The following is a 24,191-nucleotide window of genomic DNA, read 5'->3' as shown; positions in this document are numbered from 1 at the left end:
TCCAATTTCAGTGACTGCAGTAATGGGGGAGATAAACAGACAAATTGTTACAGGGAATAAATTCTTTGTAACAGGTTTTGCTGCTGGGCTATCTGAAGAGCAGATCTGAAAGTTTGGACATTACTACTGTCAAATGTCACTATATTTTCACATGTAAATTAAATGCATGTCTACAAATGTCTTTCATCAATTTTTTTTTTTACACAAACATCCCAACCGTCTTGGGTTAAGCAAAATATCTTTTGAGCTAATATTTACTGATTTACAGCAATTATGTCAGATATAATGCCACAAGCAGTGAGGTACTTGATTTTCCACAGATTTGACAGCAAACTCAATAACTGTTGAAAGAAACATGCTTCCGGGTACGTTTTGTTAATCTTCTGAATATTGGATTTTGTTTTTTAGCTGTTCAATGTTCTGATTACTTTTCTTCCCACTCTCCCATGTCTTATGTCTTGCTATATGCAGGTACTGCTCCCTCAGGATCCTACCTATGCCATTCTGAAACTTGACACCAAAAAGGTACTCAAAAGATTGCTTTTAGTTGTACTTCCTTCCAACTTACTTTCATCACCACATCAGTCCCACTGAGATTGGGAACTCAGCTCACCAAGAACCCCGAATTCAGTGTATATTGTTGCACCAACACTGTAAGACAGAGCTTTGCCCAATTCTTTTCAGTTTGAGAAAAATCTAGACATGCAGCTATTAACTTGTTGGCATATTGCTTTAGTACACTCTCAGTTTGGAATGTCAACCTGAGCAAAAATGACCCTTGGACTTCACCCAACTGGCGAGCTGCCAATCAACATTAGGCTGCCAAGCAAAGCTGTAGGCACTAAGTAAGGTACATAATTGGCAGTAGAGAATGAATGGCAGCAGGGGTTCTAACAAAGTTCAATGACCCATCACCATGGCAGTGGTTTATTGACCTTTTTTAAAGTGGGTACACTGTATCTCATCTACAGAATCTATTTTCTAGGTAGACCTGGGGTCATAGTTCAAGTTTTTTAAAATCTAGACACTACATTTGGTGCATTTTCCAGTAGGCAATTTACAAATCTGCATATTACTAAAAATACCCAGTAGGCTATTCATTTCCTGTCTAGAAGCCTTAATTCCTGTTGTCCCGATTCTTGGTTATGCTTTAGTGTTAACATTTCCGATTGCCTGGGCCAAAACTTATTCTTCAATCAAGGTGAGTTTAAAAACAACAGGTTATTTGGTACTTTAACACACTGCAATTTATGGGATCTTGCTGTGTGCAATTCAAGTGCCATATTTCCCTACATTGCAACCGTGGCTACACAACAAAAAAAAAGTTCTTTATTGACCGTGGGTCAATTGTCCTGAAGTCATGTAATGCACTATACAAATAAAAAGTTCGTTTAAGTTCATTCTTTCTATTGTAAACTACAATGTCAAATTTTCTCATTCAATTTTGCCATATTAGCTGTCACATTGTAGTTGCAAACTCTAGGAACTAGGCAGATCTGTAGGGGGAGTTTCTGAAGCTTTTTTCACAGCTCTTTGCCATCTTGTACAAAAAACCCTTATATTTATGAATTGACCACAGGCACTGCAGCAGGCAATTGACTAGTATGCATACAGTAACAACTTGCATTTATATAGCACAAACAGCATTATGATAATGACACAAGATGATCTGTTTTTAGGTGTTGGTTCAGTGATAAATATTGACCAGGATACCAGGGAAAACTATCCTGCTCTTCTTCAAATAGTGCCATAATAACATCAGTTTTAAATTACCTTCACTAGTTTGAATCTGGGCCCCTTTTCCCATTGTCATGGTTTGATTTGAATTAGTGCTTTAGATTTGCCTTTTCTGTATTATTTACTATTTAATATTGCAGCTCAGCTTTTTCATCATAACTCAGTCTTGTGTAAGAGTCATATGGCTGTTTAATGCACCCTGTCCAGGGCTTCAACATCTCCCATGTGTCTCATTGACGAGAAACAGATGGAAAAGGAAGACTTGCATTTATATAGCACCTTTTACAACCTAAGGACATACCAGAGTGCTTGATAGGCAATTATGCACTTTGGAGTGTAGCCACTGTTGTAATGTAGGAAATTGTGCTCCAAGTGTAATCTGACTGTTAATTGTATGTTAATTCTTTTTAATTGTTTACAGGTGGTGAGCTTTAATTGGGGGTTTCACTTGAGCACATATAAAAGAGACACATTGATACTGGTGCGATTCAGTTAGGTGTACACTTATAATGTTTTACTCTGTAAATAAAATGAAAGACTGAGTAAAGATTGACTCCAGTACTACTCTTCATTAACTAGTTTTCCAGAGTATAACACTGACTACAACAAAGGTGAATTTCTTCCACTCATATTCCACTATCTTGCTGTATGAGTTATGGCTCAGTTAGTAACCTCTAAGTCAGAAAATTGTGTGTTTGTAGTCCCACTGCAGAGACTTTGAGCTCATTATCCAGGCTGACAATTCAGTACAATATTGAGGGATTGTTGCACTGTCATACGTGCTGTCTTTTGAAGGAGACTTTAAATTAAGGCCCCCATCTACCCTCTCAGGTGGGCACAAAAGATCCCATGATAGGGAATTCTCCCCGGCCAATATTTATCCCTCCGCTAACACCATCAAAAAATTTGAGTATTTAGTCATCCTTTCATTGTCTGTTTGTGGGACCTTCCGGCAAACTAATTGGCTGCCATGTTTGTCTATGCAACAACAGTGAATTGGGGTTAGTGTTAGAAACATTAGAAGAGCTGGGGAACTATCCCTGGTGTTGTGGTCACTATTTATCCTCAAACAACATCACTAAAATAGATCATCTGGTCATTATCACATTGCTGTTTGTGGGATCTTGCTGTGCACAAATTGGCTGCTGAGTTTTCTACAACAGTGACTACACTTCAAAAGTAACTCATAGGATGTCCCAAAGTGCACTACAGCCAAAGATTATGAAAGGCGCTTTATAATTGCAAGTTTTATTTGTTTACAGACACAACACAATTCAAACAATAAAAAAATTGGAACAATAATGTTTAACAATATAATGAAAACGTTTACATAATTTTTCTTGGAATTCTTCTCCCAAACCAATACTTTTGCCTCTGGTTCATCATGAAGATAGTGCCCCTTTAAAAGAAAGCCAGAGCCCAGGGGACTACAACTCCCAGAAAACATTGCCAATTGTGCGCAAGCTCAGTGGTTTATATCTATAGTAAATACGTCACATCTTGCATATATTCAGTAATGGCATTTCTCTTAACAGCACGAAAAAAATTTTTAAAAACTCAAATCTCTGCTGTACATTTCAGCAGATAGGTGGAGTAAGATGCCATGCATTTAAATAACACCCCCATTCATTGTAGCATCCTTTTACCAAAACGTATATATTACTGCAGGAACAGACTTAAGTCTACTAAACAAAGCTGATTCCACAGTGCTAACAGACAGTGTAAAAAAAAAAATCCATGAACAATATGCAATTAAAATGCATTTTCTACATTGCATGTTGTGATGTTCAGTGAATTACAAGTCCTCTCTGCAGCTTCCGCTAATTGCGGCAGGTCTGCAAATTGCAACAAACGATAGTGAAACCTACATTAATATTCCAGACATCTTATAAATATATTTCTTTCAAATTTTGTTTCCACTGATTAATTCTTCACGATGAGGCTTTTAGACGGTGACAATCCTGATGCAAACAAATGCATAGCTACAGCCTTGGACCTGAAATTTAAATATTCAGTGCAATTTGAGTTCATGTCATTTTTCAGATCCATTTCAAGCAGAACTTACTTGGAATTCCGTGGGAAATTGATTCTGCAAAAGGCTGCAATTATAAGAAAAATTCCAATTAGTTTAATTGGTCAATAAAATTATTGCTCATGTTGTATTAATTGGCACGTGAAGCGTGCCATGGGGGAATCTCCGTCTGGAAGTGAAGATGATTTTTATGTATTATTTTTGCGAGAAGGGTGCATGGACTTACCTGCATTGCACCGGTGTCACGGAGCTTGCATCTCTTTCCCCTATTTAATACATCTCGTATTGAGCAGACGCGGGCTCTGAATACAGTATCAGAAACGCAGTCACGTATTGCATTGCGCAGAGTCTGGTGCGAGCAGAGGGGAGGGCGAAAGGCACGAAAGTTGAATTTTTTTTTTAAAAAGCAACGAACAGCACCGCACAGAGTACAGGAGGAAGTAGAACAAGTCCAGCGGTGTAAATGCGGCATGGATCTCAGAGTTTCCTCTGGTTTACCGAATTTTTAATAAAGGGTTCTCCATTCCTTTTTGCAGATCAATGGCCATACCACCGTCCCTTTGTGCCTTACCATCAAATTAGACTGGCAGAATGAATTATATTTTGACAGCACCTTTCACGTGTACAGCCCCAATTCCACAGCTAATGAAGTAACCAGTTGTAGAAAACGCGTTTGCACACTGAAAGTTCCCACAATCAGCACGGAGATAAATGACCAGCTAATATGCTTTTTTTAAAATAAAAAGGCATCCCGAGCAGCTTGGTAATACTGGAGTCTGTGCTCTACGATCTGTTCGCAGGGACCTACACCAAGATAAACATCAACTGCTGCTGGAGGACCATCATCTCGGTGAATGACGCTCTTTGGTCTGCCCGAAACTTGCTGGTCTTCCAGCGCAAAGAGTTGTCCCCGACCGAGTGTTGCAGACTGGCACATTCCAAGGTCCAGGACTACATGCTGAGGGACTCACTAAAGCTTGGGACAGCCGCTACAGAGGCTCAATGGGGAAAGGCCACGGTGTAAGGTCCTCCCACCATAGTGAACCGAGAGGCTGGAAGCTGTGTAAAACCCCTTGGGCTGTATGCACTAAAATATGGTTTTGCTGTGTAATTCAAATGTACATTGCATGTAAAATGGAATGGAAGGGTTGTGAGGCAACTCACATTCTGTATTGAAGGAAATTGATTTCTTTTGCACTTTCTGGAATGTCAACATGGGACTGTTTTGAGCTGTTTTGTAATGTACTTTTTACAGATTTTTATGAATAAAGTATATTTTTTGGAAAAAAAAGATAAATATTGGTAAGAAAACCAGGGAGAACTCCCCTCCTCTCCTTTGAATAGTACTTTTTAGGTCCATCTGAAATGTTTAACATCTCATCTGAAAGATGGCACCTCTGACAGTGCAGCACTCCCTCACTACTGTCAGCCTGGATTATGTGCTCAAGTCTCTTGAGTCGGTCTTCAACCCATTAACCTTCTGACTCAGAGTTGAGAGTGCTTCCCCGAGCCAATAATTCAATGTCATGATGTGAAAGTGTTACAGTACTAGAAGAAGGAGTCTCGTGGGCTGAATTATCTTTTCTCTTCCTCTTCTCATTTGGCAGTGAAAGTATCGGGGAGCATATTTATACAGCAGAATTTAAAATCTCCCCTCCCCCACCATCCTCATTCCCCCACTACCCAATAGCATAATCTGTACAATTTACTATCATGTTGGCTTTTAGTGCAGGAAACTAAGCACACTGAAGAAAGACATCATCCTATTTTTGATCAGTTGATGGTTCTTTTGCATCTGAGTCAGTAGATTTATGGGTTCAAGCCCTGCTCTGAATTGAGAGAACATATTCAAGTTGGTATTCTAGTACTGAGGAAGTGCTGCACTTTTGAAGGTGCTGTCCTTTGGGTGAGATATCAAGCTCGATTTTCCCATGGACGTTGGGACCAAATGAAGGTCCCGAGCCCGCAGTTATCGACTGTGTGCCGATAGTGCAATCTTCCTGGAGGCACCCTCCAAGTCAGCTGCCTCTGTGCTCGCTGTCCTTTTAAGGACGGTAGGTGGGCTCTTAATGCTGCCAGCCCAATCAGAGGTCCGGCAGCGCTGGTGCCTTAACAGCCCACAGGAAGATGTGAGTGCTGCTGAGGCAGTTGAGAGGCTGAGAGCACCTCAACATGGAGGCGCCCTGGGAGGTGTGTATTTAAAGTTAAAATTATTAGGGGCGAAGCCATTAGGCCCCTCGAAGCAGAGGGGAAACCCCTCCGGCTGAATCATTTGGGCTGCAAGTGCCACCTTTCCTGGCTGCGGCCATCTCTTTGGGGCATGGAGCCCCTGGCTTCAATGGCCCCATAGCCTGCCACAGGGAGGCCGACTCCATGGAGATGGCGGCCTCCACACGTGTAGGGGCCGCTCCACTGGCAGCAAAGTTAGAACTAATTGGGTTCGTAATCAGCTTAATTGGCTGCCCGCCTCCATAGAGCAGGCAGCCAATCCAGATCTCCACCCCCCTCCCCCACCCGCCCATGGGAAGCTACCCCAGCAGCAGAAATGCATTGGGGAGCCATCCCTACATGGCATCCCCCTATTTTCACAGTCACCGCCCCTGCTCCTCCTGCCATTATTAAGTCAAAGTCCCACCTACCTGGTTAGCTGATTCAGATGAACAGTAGTCCCACAAACAATTCAAGTAAGAGAAGACAATCCTGTGCAACTCTCCTCTTGTACCAGCATCACTAAAAACAGATTAATTGGTCATTCATCTTATTGCTGGATATGGAATCTTGCATGTACAAAATAGGCTACCCCATTTGCCTACACTGCTCTTCAAAGTTATTTTTAAACGTTACTTACAGGCCTTCCAGAACAATAGAAACTTATTATTTTTTTCCTTTGTTTTCAAATTGTCCTTCAAATTTTCACTTTTTTGGCCCCATTCCCCACCTTCAACCCCTTCACCTTAAGGCAGTGCTACACATAAAGAAATATCACCTTTGTGAAAAAGAGTTTCTTCCATTTTACTTACCAATATTTTTTCATGCCCTCTTTGCTTTCCTAATTTTCCTTTTAATTTCAACCCTACATTTCTATACTCCTCTTGGCTTTCTGCAGTATTGAGCTTTTGGTTTCTTGCATTAGTTTCTCTTTCTTACCCTGCATGCTCTTTGACATCCAGGGAGTCTAGATTTGGGAGTCGCATCCTTTTTCTTTATGGAAACGTATTTGTTCTGAAACATCTCTCTCCTCCTTGAATACCTCCCACGTCTCTGACACTGATTTACCTTCAAGTAGCTGTTTCCCGTCCACTTTTGCCATATCACATCTCAGCATAGTAAAATTGGCCTTCCCCTAATTTAAAACTTTTACTCTTGGACTATCTTTACCCTTTTCCATAGCTATACTAAACATAATTACGATCACTACCACTAAAATGATTTTATGCTGATGCCCCTTCCACCTGCCCAGCTTAATTCCCTAGAACTAAGTCCAGAACTGCCCCTTCTCTTGTTGGGCTTGCTACATACTGCCTAAAGAAGTTCTCTTGAATGTATTTTAAGAATTCTGTGCCCTCTATAACATTAACACTGATTTTTTCCTAGTTACTATCAGGGTAGTTGAACTTCCCTACTATTACTGCCCTATTGTTTCTGCACTTCTCAGCATTATTTTTCTGTTGATGTTTGCAATGACATTCAAACTTGGCTCAAGGATGGCAGTCTCTTGCTTCATATCAAAGCCTCCATGCCTGGCTATATTTCCTGACCCAAACAATAGTGGTGACTGCATAATTCATAGTTAGACATCTCCCCTTGCTCCTCCAGCACTGTCTTCTTCAAGCACCTAATCCTGTTCCTGTCCTGCCTCTCCTTTAAAATCTTTGTCATTGACCATTCTCTGCAAGCCATGCCCCAGGTTTTAAACACCCAACAGTCTGGTCTTTGGCGTTTGGATTTCACCCAAATCTGAGGGATTCTTTAACAACCCTATGCAATCCTCTGTCATCCTCTGACTGTCCTAACACAACTAATAAATGTTTTTACTGTAGCTACCATAATTAGCCATAACCTTCTTTGACTTTGTGGCCTTTTGGCTGCCGTGATAGCAGCTTTCCTAACCTGAAGCTGAGCATGATATTCAATGCCTATTCTTTTGAGATTTTTTTCCCTTTTAATCTTTTAAAGCTATTTATGCTTAATCTGATTATCAATACATTACTACTCGCAGAAAATAAAATTCTACATAGAAATTACACAGAAACATTTGAGGCCGTTGGAATTGCTTAAGAAATAATCTTTTAAGTGCTTTGAGAGGAGCAAATTGGCCCTTTAATGAAGGGTCTAGTGCTGTTGCTATGGGAACAGCGCGCTCAGCTTCTCCTTGCCGGAAATCCGTTCGCCGCCTGGAATCCTGGGTATTGTAGTTCCCACATGAGACAGCGCGTCGGCATCAGGCGGAGACACGTGACCAAACTGTCTACATTTCCCAGGGAGCCCTGCGCGGCAACAGCTGTTTCTTTGGGGCGAGACATATATTAAGTTTGAATTTACCATTTGCCTTTAGACATGTCTTACGCGGTTGTGAGAAAATCCAGGATGGTCCCAGTGGCTGCTCAGCCCGCGACAACTCGGGGGACATTGGGGGTCGGTAATCATGACGGAAGTGGAGCAATGGGGTTGGGGGCGGGGAGGGGCCCAGGTACAGGAGTGGGTAAAGGTACAGGCACAGGAGTGGGTAAAAGTACAGGCACAGTCTTGGGTAAAGGTACAGGAGTGGGTAAAGGTACAGGAGTGGGTAAAGGTACAGGAGTGGGTAAAGGTACAGGAGTGGGTAAAGGTACAGGCACAGATGTGGGTAAGAGTACAGTTACATGTAGGTATACTGCTAAAAGTGCAGGTACGGATACAAGTACAGGTAAGGGTACAGGTGCAGGTAAGGGAAGCTCTCCAGTCTTGCGGCGATACGCTGCCACGCATCAAAAAGCAACTCCGCAGAAGTCTGCTCAAAAAACAACACACAAGTAAGAAATCTGTGTTTCGAACAGGAATTTCTTATTATTAGACAGCCACAGCAACGTGCATTTATATAGCGCCTTTAACGTAGCAAAACATTCCAAGACTCAATTGTAGTTGTGCTCAGAACTTGCCTACGGGCTTCTTTCGTCATTCAGCTAATGTGACATGACAGGAGTTTTGCTCCAAAAGGAAGTTTACCTTGGAATTTTTAACTTGTGGGCATTATATAATCGACAATGTTTGGCAATAAAAAAAAAGAACTTGCACTAATAGTTCCTTTCAGAATGTTCCAAAGCGCTTCACAGTCAATGAAGCACTTTAGTAATGTTACTGTTGTAATGTAAGAAAAGCGGCAACTAATTTGTGCACAGCAAACTCCTCCAAACAACACTGTAATAATAACCGGGTAATCTGTACCGGTGATATTCATTGAGCGATAAATAATGACGAGGACACCGTGGAGCACCCCTCTGCTCCACTAATGGCAGTTTCAAACACTAACCATGGACCACAATTTCCAACTCCTAGCTGTTAACCCTCATACTAATTCCCTAACCTGAAGTGCCTAACTCGTAACCCCGAATTCGAAATCGTGGGGTGTCAATAGCACAATGCAGGTTGGCTGTGATGTCACTGGTTATTGTGATGCCACCAGTAATTTGGATCAATCATCACTCCTTTTTATTTAATAGTCAACATAGTTTACCCTTTGTCTTCAATAATTCCATGGATTTTTTGTTCCAGTTATGGTGCATATTCTGTAACAGTACCAGACCAGAAGAAGTGGAGTGACTTACAGAAAAGTAAGTATGTTGTTTTCTTGATGTTATTTCTGCCCTCTGTTTTGAAATTCAGTTCTATGCCTGCTACGTTGTAGTGTACATTGAATTCCTGGCTGAGAACAGGTTCCTGGATGTTGACTGGTCACTAGCAAGTGTGAGAGAGCTAGCTAAAGTGATCCCCCTCCTGTTTGTCTATTGCAGTGGGGAATCCCTAAATAGTCCAATAAATTGTATTGTCTATTTTGAATCTCTGGAAAAGCTAAGTCGAGGGTCTGCTTAAAGTACTGCCTAACTATTGCAAATGTTCTAAAACCTCTGGCAGTATTGTGCTGAATCTGACCTAAATGTGACTCCAGACCCACAGCAATGTGGTGGACTCTTAAAATGCCCTCTGAAATGGGCTAACAAGCCACTGAGTTGTACCTAACTGCTAAAATGTTGATAAGGAATGAAACCAGACGGATCACCTAACATCGACCTAGGCATGGAAAGCGACAATGACAAACCCAGCCCTTTTGAGCCAGCAAAGTCCTCCTTACTAACACCTGGGAGCTTGTGGCAAAGTTGGGAGAGCTGTCCCACAGACAGCCTGACATAGTCATACTCACCATATCATACCTTACGGACAATGTCCCAGACTCAACCATCACTGTCCCTAGATATGTCCTGTCCCACTGGCAGGATAGGCCCAGCAGAGGTGGTGGCACAGTGGTATACAATCAGGAGGGATTGCCCTGGGAGTCCTCAACATCGACTTCGGACCCCATGAAGTCTCATGGCATCAGGTCAAACATGGGCAAGTAAACCTCCTGCTGCTTACCACCTAGCGCCCCCTCCTCAGCTGATGAATCAGTACTCCTCCATGTTGAACAGCGTTTGGAGGATGCACTGAGGGTAGCAAGGGTACAGAATATACTCTGGGTTGGGGACTTCAATGACCATCACCAAGAGTGGCTCGGTAGCACAACTAATGACCGAGCTGGCAGAGTCCTAAAGGACATAACTGCTAGACTGGGTCTGCGGCAAGTGGTGAGGGAACCAACAAGAGGGAAAAACATGATTGATTTCATCCTCACCAATCTGCCTGCCGCAGATGCATCTGTCCATGACAGTATTGGTAGGAGTGACCCCCGGAACAGTACTTGTGGAGACAACGTCCCGTCTTCACATTGAGGATGCCCTCCAACGTGTTGTGTGGCACTACCATCATGCTAAATGGGATAGATTTTGAACAGTTCTAGTAATGCAAAACTGAGCATCCATGAGGCGCTGTGGATCATCAACAGCAGAATTGTACTCAACCACAATCTGTAACCTCATGGCCCAGCATATTCCCCACTCTACTATTACCAACAAGCCAGGGGATCAACCCTGCTTCAATGAGGAGTGCAGGAGGGCTTGCCAGCACTAGGCATACCTCAAAATGAGGTGTCAACCTGGTGAACCTACAACCCAGGACTACTTGCATGCCAAACAGTGTAAGCAGAATGCCATAGACAGAGCTAAGTGATCCCACAACCAACGGATCAGATCTAAGCTCTGAATCCTGCCACATCCAATCGTGAATGGTGGTGGACAATTAAACGACTAACCGGAGGAGGTGGCTCCACAAATATACCCATCCTCAATGATAGGGGAACCCAGCACATCTGTGCAAAAGACAAGGCAGAAGCATTTGCAAAAATCTTCAGCCAGAAGTGCCGCATGGATGATCCATCTCAGCCTCCTCCTGAAGTTCCCAGCATCACAGATGCCAAGTCTTCAGCCAATTCGATTCACTCCGCAGGATATCAAGCAATGACTGAAGGCACTGGATACTGCAAATGCTACATTCCGGCAATAGTACTGAAGACTTGTGCTTCAGAACTTTTCACGCCCCTAGCCAAGCTGTTCCAGTACAGCTACAACACTGGCATCTACCCGGCAATGTGGAAAATTGCACAGGTATGTCCTGTGCACAAAAGGCAGGACAAATCCAACCCGGCCAATTACCACCCCTACTCTCGATCATCAGTAAAGTGATGGAAGGTGTCATTGACAGTGCTATCAAGTGGCACTTGCTTAGAAATAACCTGCTCAGTGACGCTCAGTTTGGGTTCTGCCAGGGCCACTCAGCTCCTGACCTCATTACAGCCTTGGTTCAAACATGGACAAAAGAGCTGAACTTGAGATATGAGGTGAGAGAGACTTCCCTTGACATCAAGGCAGCATTTGGCCGAGTAAGGCATCAATGGGAATCGGGGGAAAATTCTCCGCTGGTTGGAATTGTACATCACGCAAAGGAAGATGGTTGTGGTTGTTGAAGGTCAAACATCTCAGCTCCAGTACATCACTGCAGGAGTTCCTAGGCCCAAGCATCTTCAGCTGCTTCATCAATGACCTTCTTTCAATCATAAGGTCAAAAGTGGGGATGTTCGCTGATGATTGCATAATGTTCACCATTCACAACTCCTCAGATACTGAAGCAGTCCATGTGGAAATGCAGCAAGACCGGGACAATATCCAGGCTTGAGCTGATAAGTGGCAAGTAGCATTCATGCCACACAAATGCCAGGCAATGACCAGCTCCAACAAGAGAGACTCTAACCATCCCCTTGACATTCAATAGCATTACAATCGCTGAATCCCCCATTATCAACATCCTGGGGATTACCATTGACCAGAAACTGAACTGGAGTAGCCATATAAATACCATGGCTACAACAGCAGATCAGAGGCTTGGAATCCTGTGGCAAGTAACTCACCTCTTGACTCCCCAAAGCCTGTCCACCATCTACAAGGCACAAGTCAGGAGTGTGATGGAATACTCTCCACTTGCCTGGTGCAGCTCCAACAACACTCGAGAAGGTCGACACTATCCAGGACAAAGCAACCCGCTTGATTGGCACCCCGTCCACAAACATTCACTCCCTCCACCATCGAGGCACAGTGGCGGCAGTGTGTACCATCTACAAGATGCACTGCAGCAACGCACCAAGGCTACTCAGGCAGCACCTTCCAATCCTGCAACCTTTACCACCTAGAAGAACAAGGCCACCACCTGCAAGTTCCTCTGCAAGCCACACACTATCCTGGCTTGGAACTATATTGCTGTTCCTTCACTGGCGTTGGATCAAAATCCTGGAACACCCTTCCTAATAGCACTGTGTGTGTACCTACCCCACATTGACTGCAGAGGATCAAGAAGGCAGCTCACTACCACTTGCTCATGGGCAATGAATGCTGGCCCGGCCAACGATGCCCACATCGCATGAAACTAATAATAAAAGTTTGTGCTTCTGGAAACAAAGTCTGGGTGTGCTGGTTTACCAATGGTGGAAGGGTGCACATTCACAGTACAAGACTTTAGAATGAAATTTCTAAGAGACCTCCACAGATCTTGTATTTTGTTTTCTTCGCGAAATGGTTTACTTTCTATTGTCAGTAGGTAAATTTGTTCCTCTCGTATATAATGCTTATCTAAAGAAATACATCACTCCATGTCATTATAGGAAGCAGCTCCTATCCTCAACTATTTGTCTACTTCAGAATGGTGAAGACCAATAATGTATATAATAAAATATGAAACTAATTTGCATATTGTTTCTTTACTAACTCCACAGGAGTATGTAGTGTTCAAGAGATTACACAACAGCAACTTGTATTTATATAATGCATTTAGCATAATAAAATGTCCTAAGGCACTTCAAAGGAATGTTATAAGGCAAATTTTGTGACTGAGCGACCAAAGTCAATATTAGGGAAGATGGCCAAAAGTTTGGTCAAATAGGTAAGTTTTATGAAACTTCTTGAAGGAGGATCAGATGAGCTGAGGCATGGATGGAGTCTGTTGATGTTATAGACCAAAATAAATGGTCTTAGATGTGGTGTGAATATGTGGTTGGAAGTTCAGCTTGGAGTTAAACGTTTGCTAACAGTCTGGTTCACCCTCAAGACAGTTACCAGGGAGAGGAATAGAGTCAGTAGCTAGAGAATGGAGTTTGTGGTGGGGACCAAAGACAATGGCTTTGGTCTTCAATTAAATATTAGGAAGGAAAAATACTGAATGTCAGATAAGCAGCCTGATAACTTAGCAATAGTGGAGGAGTTGAGAAAGGTGTGGTGTCATCGGCATACACGTGAAAACTAACGCTGTGCTTTCAGATGATATAGCTGTGGGGCAACATTTAGATGAGAAGTAGGAGGAGGCTAAGGATAGACTCTTGAGGGACACAGAGGTAACGGTGCTGGAGCGGGAAGAGAAGCCATTGCAAGTGATGCTGTAGCTACAATTAAGGATGGAACCAGGGAGTGCAGTCTCACACATTTGGATGACAGTGAAGAGGCACTGGAGGAGGGTGGTGTGGTCAATTGTGTCAAAGGATGCAGACAGGAACACCACCACCTGCAAGTTCCCTTCCAAGCCCCACACCATCCTGACTTGGAATTATATCTCTGCTCCTTTGCTGCCACTGGGTCAAAATTCTGGAACTACCTCTATAACAGCACTTTGGTTGTACCTACACCACATGAACTGCAGCAGTTCAAGAAAGTGGCTCACCACCACCTTCTCAAGGGCAATTTGGGATGAACAACAAATGCTGATCTTGCCAGTGATGCTCACATCCCACAAGTGAATAAAAAAGAAAAGTCGAGAAGAACAAGGAGGGATAGTTTAACCATGTCACAGTCACATAGGATGTCATAGAAATCATAGAAAATTTACAACACAGAAGGAGGCCGTTCGATCCTGCCCAGCCTAATCCCATACTCCTGCACGAGGTCCATAGCTCTGCTCAGGTCATGGTTCTTCAAGTACTTGTTAAATATGGTGAGAGATTCTGCCTCTGCCATTCTTTCAGGCAGTGAGTTCCAGGTCCCTACCACCCTTTGGGTGAAAACATTTTTCCTCATCTCCCCTCTAATCCTTCTACCCATTACTTTAAATCTACGCTTTCTGGTTTTTGATCCCTCTGCTAGGATAAATAGGTTGTCCTTATTTAGTCTATCTTGGCCCCTCGTAATTTTATACATCTCAGTTAAGTCACCCTCAGCCTCCTCTGTTCCCAGGAAAATAGCCTATCCAATCTTTCCTCATTGCTAAAATTTTCCAGGCCTGGCAACATCCTCCTAAATCTCCTCTACACTCTCTCCAGTTCAGTCACCTTTTTCTTGTAATATGCTGACCGCAAGTATATGCAGTACTCAAGCTGCAGTCTAACTGATGTTGTATACACTTCTAGCATAACCTCTTTGCTGTTATATTTTATATCTCAGCTAAAATAATAAATCATGATGGTTAATCTTTTAAGGATTTGTGGACATAGGCTCCAAGATCCCTCTGTTCCTCCACACTACTCAATATCCTCCCATTTATTGTGTATTCCTTGCCTTGTTGCACCTCCAAGAATACATTACCTCACGCTTCTCTGGATTGGATTGAGTTCAATTTTCCACTTTTATAGACCATCTATATCTTCCTACAGTCTAAAGGTTTCCTCCTCACTGTCAATCCCGACAAATCAGGTTTTTGCCAATCTTTGTATCATCTGCAAACTTCTTTATAATGCCCCCAACATTTGAGTGTGCTCAGGGAACGGGAAACAGCGAGAGGGGAGCGGAGCATAAAGAGAACAAGAGAGAGAGAGAGTTCACTCAGTGAGAGCAGAGAAGACAGGAGTCCAAGCGCGCCAGAGTTTGAAAACAAAATAAACAATGACATCACAGGAAAACTGCAAAGTTGGTGAGTAACTACTGTTAGGGAGTATCGGTAAATAGCTGGGGTTAGTACATTATTGTTGGGGTGTGTGTGTAAATAGCTGGGTTATAGCATCTCAACAATTGGCTGACTAAAAAAGTGAGTATAAATTAATATTAATGAGGAACAAATGAGTAGGTGAGTATTGTTATTTTTTTGAATAAGGTTTATTTTAACTAGTGAACTATATTGATTTTTAGTAGGATTTATCAGTACTAGTAAGGTTTTATTAATAATTCTAAGGTGTTGTAGTATTTGTAAGGTTTTAGCAGTAGCAAAGGGTCACCTAATAAATAAAGGAATAGCAGGGGTGCTTGAACCTCGGGTGTGTACCTGCTGTGCTATGTGGGAGCTCCAGCATGCTTCCCCTGTCCTGGAGAACCATTTGTGCAGGAACTGTTGTCAATTGTGGCAGCTTGAGCTCCGGGTTTTGTAACTTCAGCAGCAGCTGGTGATACTGCTGTGCATTCACGAGGATGAGAGCTAAGTGGATAGCACGTTTATAGATGTGGTCACCCCAGAGCTCAAGAGTATGCAGGGAGAGAGGGAATGGTTGACCACCAGGTAGTCAAAAAGAATCAGGCAGGTAGTGCAGGAGACCCCTGAATGCATCTCACTCTCCAACAGGTATTCAGTTCTGAATACTGAGGACAGTGATGCTTCACCTGGGGAATGCAACCAGAGCCAAGTCCATGGCACCACGGGTATCTCAGCTGCACAGGGGGGTACAGGGAAGACTGGAAGAGCCATAGTAATGGGTGATTCAATGTTAGGGGAACAGACAGGCGTTTCTGTGGCCGCAGACGTGAATCTAGGGTGGTGTATTGCCTCCCTTGTGCCAGGGCCAAGGATGTCACTGAGCGACTGCAGAGCATCCTGAAGGGGGTGGGTGAACAGCCAGCAGTCATGGTCCACATCGGAACCAACAACATAGGTAGAAAGAGGGATGTGGTCTTACAGTCCGAACTTAGGGAGCTAGGGAAGAAATTAGCAAGCAGGACCTCAAAGGTAGTAATCTCTGGGGGAGGCAGTGGTGTAGTGGTAAGCTCACTGGACTAGTAATCCAGAGCCCAGGCTAATGCTCTGGGGACATGAGTTTGAATCCCACCATGGCAGATGGTGAAATTTGAACTCAATTAATAAATCTGGAATTAAAAGCTAGTCCAATGGTGTCCATGAAACCATTGTCAATTGTTGTAAAAACCCATCTTTAGGGAAGGAAATCTTCTGCACTTACCTGGTCTGGCCTACATGTGACTCCAGACCCACAGCAATGTGATTGACTCTTAAATGCCCTCTGAAATGGCCCAGAAAGCCACTCAGCTCAAGGGCAATTAGGGATGGGCAATAAATGCTGGCCTAGCCAGCGACGCCCACATCCCAGAAGCGAATAAAAGAACCTTCCAGTGCCACGCGCAAGTGAAATAGAAGGATAAGACAGATGAATGTGTGGCTGGAAAGATGGTGCAGGAGGGAGGGCTTCAGATTCCTGGGATATTGGGACCAGCTCTGAGGAAGATGGGGCCTGTACAGGCTGGATAGGTTGCACCTGAACAGAGCTGAGACTGAGTTCCTTGCGGGACGTTTTGCTAGTGCTGTTGGGGAAAGTTTAAACTAGTTTGGCAGGGGGATGGGGACCTGAGGGTAGACTCAGTTGGGACAAAATCAGAAATGAAAATGGAAGGCAGAAAATTAATGGATGAGTCTGGAAGACAGGCAACAAAGGATAGAATTTTTTTTTTTAAAGTTTGGCAGTGCTGAAGGATATCTATTTCAATGCAAGGAATGTAGCAAATAAAGCAGATGAGCTGAGGGTACAGATAGACACGTGGCAATATGATATCATAGCTATTACAGAAACATGGCTTAAGGAGGGACAGGAATGGCAGCTCAACGTTCCTGGTTACAGGGTTTTTAGACCCAATAGGGAGGGGGATAAGAAAGGAGGGGGAGTCGCAATTTTAGTCAAGGAAACTATTATAGCTGTGAGGAGGGATGATATGTTGGAAGGTTCATCAAATGACGTCATATGGATTGATCTAAGGAACAGAAAAGGGGCAATCACTCTACTGGGAGTGTACTCTCAGCCCCCAAACAGTCAGAGAGAGAGAGAGAAAAGCAGATATGTAGGCAAATCTCTGAGAAGCGCAAGATGAATAGGGCAGTAATCATGGGGATTTTAACTACGCCAATATTAACTGGGATAGTTTTAGTGTGAAAGCAATTGAGGGAGAAGAATTCTTGAAGTGCATTCAGGAGAACTTTTTTGCCCAGTATGCAGCAAGTCCAACAAGAGAGGGTGCAGTTTTAGACTTAGTTTTAGGAAATTAAGATGGGCAGATGGAATGAGTGGCAGTGGGAGAGCATTTTGGTGGTAGTGATCATAATTAGGTCAGTTTTAACATAGTTATGGAAAAGGACAGAGCTAGAACAGGAGTTGGAGTTCTCAATTGGGGCAAGGCCAATCTTATTAAACTGAGGAGTGATTTAGTGAAAGTGGACTGGAAACAGCTACTTGAGGGTAAATCAGTGTCAGAGCAGTGGGAGGCAGTCAAAGGGTAGATTCAAGGGGTTCAGAGTAAACATGTTCCCACAAAATAAAAGGGTGGAACAGCAAATCTAGAGCCCCATGGAGTCAAGGAGCTTACAGGGTAAGATAAGGCAGAAAAGGAAAGCTTATGTCCGACACCGAGAACTCAATTCTACAGAAAGCCGAGAGCAGTATAGAAAGTGGAGAGGTGAAATCAAAAAAGGAAAGTAAGAAAGCAAAGAGAGGGCATGAAAGAATATTGGCAAGCAAAATTAAGGTGAACCCAAAGATGTTTAATCAATACATTAAGAGTAAGAGGACAACTAAGGAGAGAGTAGGGCCCATAAAAGACCAAAAAGGTAACCTATGTGTTGGGGTGGAAGATGTTCTTAATGAATACTTTGCGTCTGTCTTCACAAAAGACGGGGACAATGCAGATATTGTAGTTAAGGAGGAGTGTGAAGTATTGGATTGATAAACATAGGAAGTATTAATGGGATTAGCATCCTTGAAAGTTGATAAATCACCAGGGCCAGATGAACTGTACCCTCGGCTGTTAAAAGAAGCAAGAGAGGAAATAGCAGAAGGTCTGACCATCATTTTCCAGTCCTCACTGGATACAGATCTGGTGCCGGAGGATTGGAGGACTGCTAACGTTGTACCTCTGTTTAAAAAGGGAGTGAGAGATAGACCGAATAATAGCAGGCCAGTCAGTCTAACCTCAGTAGTAGGCAAATTATTGGAATCTATTCTGAGAGACAGGATAAACTGTCACTTAGAAAGGCACAGGCTGAACAAGGATAATCAGCATGGATTTGTTAAGGGACGATTTTGTTTGACCAATTGGATTGAATTTTTTGAAGAAGTAACAAGGAAGATAGATGAGGGTAATGGAGTTGATGTGGTCTACATGGATTTTAGCAAGGCTTTTGACAAGGTCCCACATACAGACTGGTTAAAAAAATAAAATCCATGAGATCCAGGGAAATGCAGCAAGGTGGATACAAAATTGTCTCAGTGGCAGGAAACAAAGGGTAATTGTTGATGGGTGGTTTAGTGACTAGAGGGCTGTTTCCAGTGGTGTTACGCAGGGCTCAGTACTGGGTCCCCTGCTTTTTGTGGTATATATTAACGATTTGGACCTAAATGTAGGGGGCATGATCAAGAAGTTTGCAGACGACACACAGATTAGCCGTGCGGTAGATAGCAAGGCGGATAGCTGTAGGCTGCAGGAAGATATTGATGATCTGGCCAGATGGGCGGAAAAGTGGCAAGTGGAACTCAACCTGGAGAATTGTGAGGTGATGCATTTGGGGAGGTCAAACAGGGCAAAGGAATACACGATTAAGGGAAAATACTGAGAAGTGTAGAGGAAGTGACAGACCTTGCAGTGAATGTCCACGGATCCCTGAAGGTAGCAGGACAGGTTGATAAGGTGGTTAAGAAGGCATATGGAATCCTTTCCTTTATTAACTGAGGTATAGAACATAAGAGCAGGGAGGTTCTGCTGGAACTGTATAAATCATTGGTTAGGCCACAACTTGAGTACTGTGTACAATTCTGGTCACCTCATTACTGAAAGGATGTAATTGCACTAGGGAGGGTGCAGAGGAGATTTATGATGATGATGCCAGGACTGGAAAAATGCAGCTATGAGGAAAGATTGGATAGGCTGGGGTTGTTCTCCTTGGAACAGAGAAGACTGAGGGGAGATCTGATTGAAATGTACAAAATTTTGAGGGGCCTGGATAGAGTGGAGGTGAAGGGTCTATTCACCTTAGCAGAGAGGTCATTGACGAGGGGGCATAGATTTAAAATGATTGGTAGAAAAATTAGAGGGGAGATGATGAAAAACTTTTTCACCCAGAGCATGGTGGGTGTCTGTAACTCACTGCATGAAAGGGTAGTTGAGGCACAAACCCTCAACTCATTCAAAAGAAGCCTGGATATGCACCTCAAGTGCCGTAATCTGCAAAACTACAGACCACATGCTGGAAGCTGGGATTAGAATAGGTTGATCGCTTTTCAGCTGGCACTGACACGATGAACCAAGTGGCCTCTTTCTGTGCCTTAAACTTTCTCTGATTCATATATATTACAAAAAGCAAGGATCAAGTACCGAGCCTTGCAGAACCCCACTGCTAACAGTCTTCAAGTCGCAAGAACACCAGTCAACCATTACCCTTTGCTTCCTTCCACCAAGCCAATTTTGGATCCAATTTGCCACCCTCCTTTGGATCCCAAAGGCTTTTACTTTTCTGACCAGCCTGCCATGTGGGACCTTGTCAAAAAAGCCTTGTTAAAATCTACGTAAACCACATCCACTGCACTGGCTTCATCAACTGTATTTGTCATCTCCTCAAATTCAATCAGTTAGTCAGACATAACCTGCACTTAACAAATTCATGCTGACTTTCCTTGATTAATCTATGCCTTTCTAAATGAAGGTTTAAACTGTTGCTCAGAATTGATTGTATTAATTTGCCCACAACCAAGTAACTGGACTATAATGACTTGGATTATCCCTTCCTCCCTTTTTAAGCAATGGCACAATGTTTTTTTTTACTTTGAGAGCCGTTTTGGTGGCGGGACAGAAACCTGATTTGTAGGAATTCAAACATGGAGCTTTGGGAAATGGGCACAGATTTGGGAAGTGATAACATGTTCAAGGACTTTGAAGAGGTCAGGGAGGGAGGAGATGATGGCTAGTTTGCATGGACAGTAGGGTTAAGTTTTTTTTTTGAGGAAAAGGTTGATGATGGCAGAGTTAAAGGAGAGAGAAATAGTACCTGAAAAGAGAGAACTATTAACAGTATCACCTAAGATTGGACCAGGAATGGAAGTTGGGTAGTCAGTTTAGTGGGAATAGGGTTGAGGCAGCAGGAGGTGGGTCTCCTGAACAAAGTGAGCTCGGAAGGGTATGAGGGAAGATGGAAGGGAAATTAGAAAAAGACACGAGTTCAGGCTAGGGCAGGGGAACATTAGAGGTAGTTTTGGCCCGATAGACTGGTAGAAAGGAGGGATGCAGCGAGGCAGCTAATGGGATGGTCTCAAGTTCATGAGCTCCTTGCACTTATTAAATATTCAGAATCTCCCTCCCAACTTGAATAAAGATACAGGCCTTCAAAAGATTTTATGTGAACAATGCTTGTTGGAGTTGCAGTTTAAAATAAAATTGGATTTACATAGCACCTTTCATGACCTTAGGATGTCCCGAAAAGCTTCTGAAGTGTACTCACTGTTGCAATGCAAGAAACTCAGCAAACAATTTGTGCATAGCAAGGTCCCCCAAATAGCAATGAAATAACGAGGATAATTTTTAACCGTTTAGAGGGGTAAATGTTGGTGAGAAGGACAGGGAGAATTCCCCTGCTCTTCTTCGAATAGTACGGTGGGTTGTTTTCCACCTGAGGTCAGATGAGCCCTCTGTTCATCGTCGCAACTAAAAGATGATTCCACCGATAATGCAGAACTACCTGCACTGAACTGACGCCCTACCTTATATGTTCAAATCCCTTTTTCTCAAAAAAAAACTTTTAAAAATGAAATGCAGTCAGTGTAACTTTTGGACGATATCACAAAATACAAAATTGTTTTCAACTGGTCAGTTTTTTTTCTCATTGTGGGTATTTGTTTAGGCATTCTTGTAATTACTCATTGTAGTTGCAGTTGTCAAGATAAAATATAATATAAATATTTTTACTTTCAAAGATGCCTCATTTACAACTATTTATAATTTGTATTAATTACTTAGATGATGGGACCGAGTGTACTGTAACCAAATTTGCTGACGATATAAGGATAAGTGGAAAGCAAGTTGTGAGGAGGACACAGAGTCTGCAAAGGGATATAGATAGATTGTGAGTGGGAAACAATTTGGCAGATGGAGTGTAATGTGGGAAAATGAGATTGTTCACTTTGGTGGGAAGAATAGAAAAGCAGAATATTATTTAAATGGAAGGAGACTGGAGAATGCTGCAGTGCAGAGGGATCCTGGTGTCCTCATACATGAATCACAAAAAGTTAGCATGCAGATACAGCAAGTAATTATGAAGGCAAATGGGATGTTTGCCTTTATTGTAAGGGGGATAGAGTAAAGAAGTAGGGAAGACTTGCTACAACTGTACAAGGGATTAGTGAGATCACACATAAGAGTACTGTGTACAGTTTTGGTCTCTTTATTTAAGGAGGGATATACTTGCATTGGAAGCAGTTCAGAGATGGTTCACTAGGTTGATTTTTGGGGTTAAGGGGTTGTCTTATGAGGAAAGGTTGAGCAGGTTGGGCCTATACTCATTGAAGTTTAGAAGAATGAGAGATGAACTTATTGAAATATATAAGATTCTGAGGGGGCTTGACAAGATAGATGCTGAGAGGATGTTTCTCCTCATGGAGGAGTCTAGAACTAGGGGACACAGTTTCAAAATAAGGGTCTCTGTCATGCAGGCCCCCACTTGCAAAGAATGAAGCACATTAATTTCACCACATGGACACTAAACTTCAAATTGTTGCTGGGAAGAAAGAAGGCCGATTACAAGGAATTGCCAGGCCCCTTGCTGGAAAGACATTTTTTTTGCATACTCGCAGACAGTGTTGGAACAAAGGAACCAGTCCCTGCTCCCAATACACAGATGCCGTGGTCAGACCAGTTTAGTCACATGACTAACTGACTGTTGCAGAGTTTTGAACTGAGAGTTTTAAATTGGCCACGGAGAATTTGAAGACAGACAACTCCTGGATTGAGAACATCTCTCTCCTGTCTGCTCTGATCTCGTTCTCACCAGCTTTGGAATCCAATGAAGACACATGAAGCCCAAGAGAGAAAAGTCTCCTGCAATGAACAAGGTTTAAGACGAATACTGGGCCTCAACGAAAAGCAGGAATGACCTACAAGCAAGAACTACCTATAAAAGGACTCTACAGTGAGCTTGAAGCACAGTAACAAGAAACTCTTCAGATATTGTCTCAAACCTCTCCACTTTATCTTTTCTTCTCTTTTCTCTCTATTTGAATGTGCATATGGTGTATGCATGCCAGTGTGGGGCGTGGCGTGTATCCGTAGGCGTTAACTGAATTAGAGTTTTTAGTTTAAGTTTAATAAATGTCACTTCTTTAAACCTAAGAAAGCCTGTTTGTGCTAATTTCTTTGCCTTATAATTGGAATGTGGTGAACAAGGATACACTGAGGGGAAGCTCAAAACATGCTGTGTTTAAAATTAAACCCTGTTACACTAAGACCAGGTGAAGGCTGAAAGGGACCCCTAGACACCTTTCTCACCTGGTCGTAACAGTCTCCCAGTTAAGATGGAGATCCGGAGGAATTTATTCTCTCCGAGGGTCGGTAATCTTTGGAATTCTCTACCCCAGTGGGCAGTGATGGCTGGGTCATTGAATATATTCAAGGCTGAGCTAGACAGATGTTTGATCGACAAGGGAGTCGAGGGTTATAAGGGGCAGGCAGGAAAGTGAAGTTAAAGCCATAATCAGGTCATCCATGATCTTGCTGAATGGCGGAGCAGGCTGCAGGTGTCAAACTCCTGCTCCTATTTCTTGCGTTCTTACAAAAAGTTGGAGTTCATGCTTACTGTTTTTCTTGATTTCATACTAAACAAAATTCCAGTTACTTTTTCTATTTTAGTAATGGTTTCTTTTCTTCGATATGGTAACTTTGAATCAGATTGAATGTGGTTTACTAACACCAAGTCCAGGTGCACTCTGTGAATGGCCAGTTTTGCTGTCTTTTGTAAAACATCTGTAGAAGTTGTATTCTTGGGTGCCTGATGGTCACAGTAACCTGTTACCTTGATTGAGTTTTGTCAGCTGAAAGTGATACCTCAAGAAAGATGAATGTACTAAAATATCAGGCTTCTTCTATAAGCCCCTGTTGGAAAATGTTACTTATGTCAAGCACAGAAAATGCTACAGTCGAAGTAACTGTTGTGCCAGACTCCGCCATCACAATCCCCGGGTATGTCCTGTCCCACCAACAGGACAGACCCAGAAGAGGTGGCAGCACAGTGGTATATAGTCGGGAGGGAATTGCGCTGGGAATCCTCAACATCATCTCCGGACCCCATGAAGTCTCATGGCATCAGGTCAAACATGGGCAAGGAAGCCTCCTGCTGATTGTCACCTACCACAACCTGCCCACCACCCCGCCCCCCGCAGCCCCCTGTCGCCTCAGCTGATGAGTCAGTACTCCTCCATGTTCAACAGCATTTGTAGGAAGCACTGAGGGTGGCAGACTTCAATGTCCATCACCAAGAGTGGCTCGGTAGCACCACTACTGACAAGGCTGGCCAAATTCTAAAGGACATAGCTGCTAGACTGGGTATGCGGCACGTGGTGAGGAAACCAACAAGAGGA

General features: G+C 43.0%; 2 protein-coding genes across 4 annotated transcripts in view; one reads left to right on the top strand and one right to left on the bottom strand.

Annotated features, from left to right (window-relative positions):
* The window catches only part of LOC137375459 (polyhomeotic-like protein 3), a 102,994-nt gene extending 98,861 nt beyond the window's left edge, over positions 1-4,133 (bottom strand). For all 3 annotated transcript variants that reach the window (XM_068042741.1, XM_068042743.1, XM_068042742.1), the window contains exons 1-2: positions 3,996-4,133; positions 3,803-3,836 (exon numbers count right to left, since the gene is read on the bottom strand). The gene's annotated coding sequence lies outside the window, so the exon portion shown is untranslated. The remainder of the gene's footprint in view (positions 1-3,802; positions 3,837-3,995) is intronic.
* A 4,193-nt stretch (positions 4,134-8,326) lies between these two features.
* Positions 8,327-24,191, top strand: part of zgc:194621 (uncharacterized protein LOC795037 homolog) — a 32,276-nt gene continuing 16,411 nt past the window's right edge. Inside the window, exons 1-2 of the mRNA XM_068041700.1 lie at positions 8,327-8,781; positions 9,521-9,579. Coding sequence (XP_067897801.1) covers positions 8,327-8,781; positions 9,521-9,579 — 514 coding nt within the window. The remainder of the gene's footprint in view (positions 8,782-9,520; positions 9,580-24,191) is intronic.

Source organism: Heterodontus francisci, chromosome 11, assembly GCF_036365525.1.
Source record: "Heterodontus francisci isolate sHetFra1 chromosome 11, sHetFra1.hap1, whole genome shotgun sequence".
Lineage (NCBI taxonomy): Eukaryota > Metazoa > Chordata > Chondrichthyes > Heterodontiformes > Heterodontidae > Heterodontus > Heterodontus francisci.
Note: the sequence above shows the minus strand (reverse complement) of the source record. Positions and strands in the feature narration are given on the sequence as shown.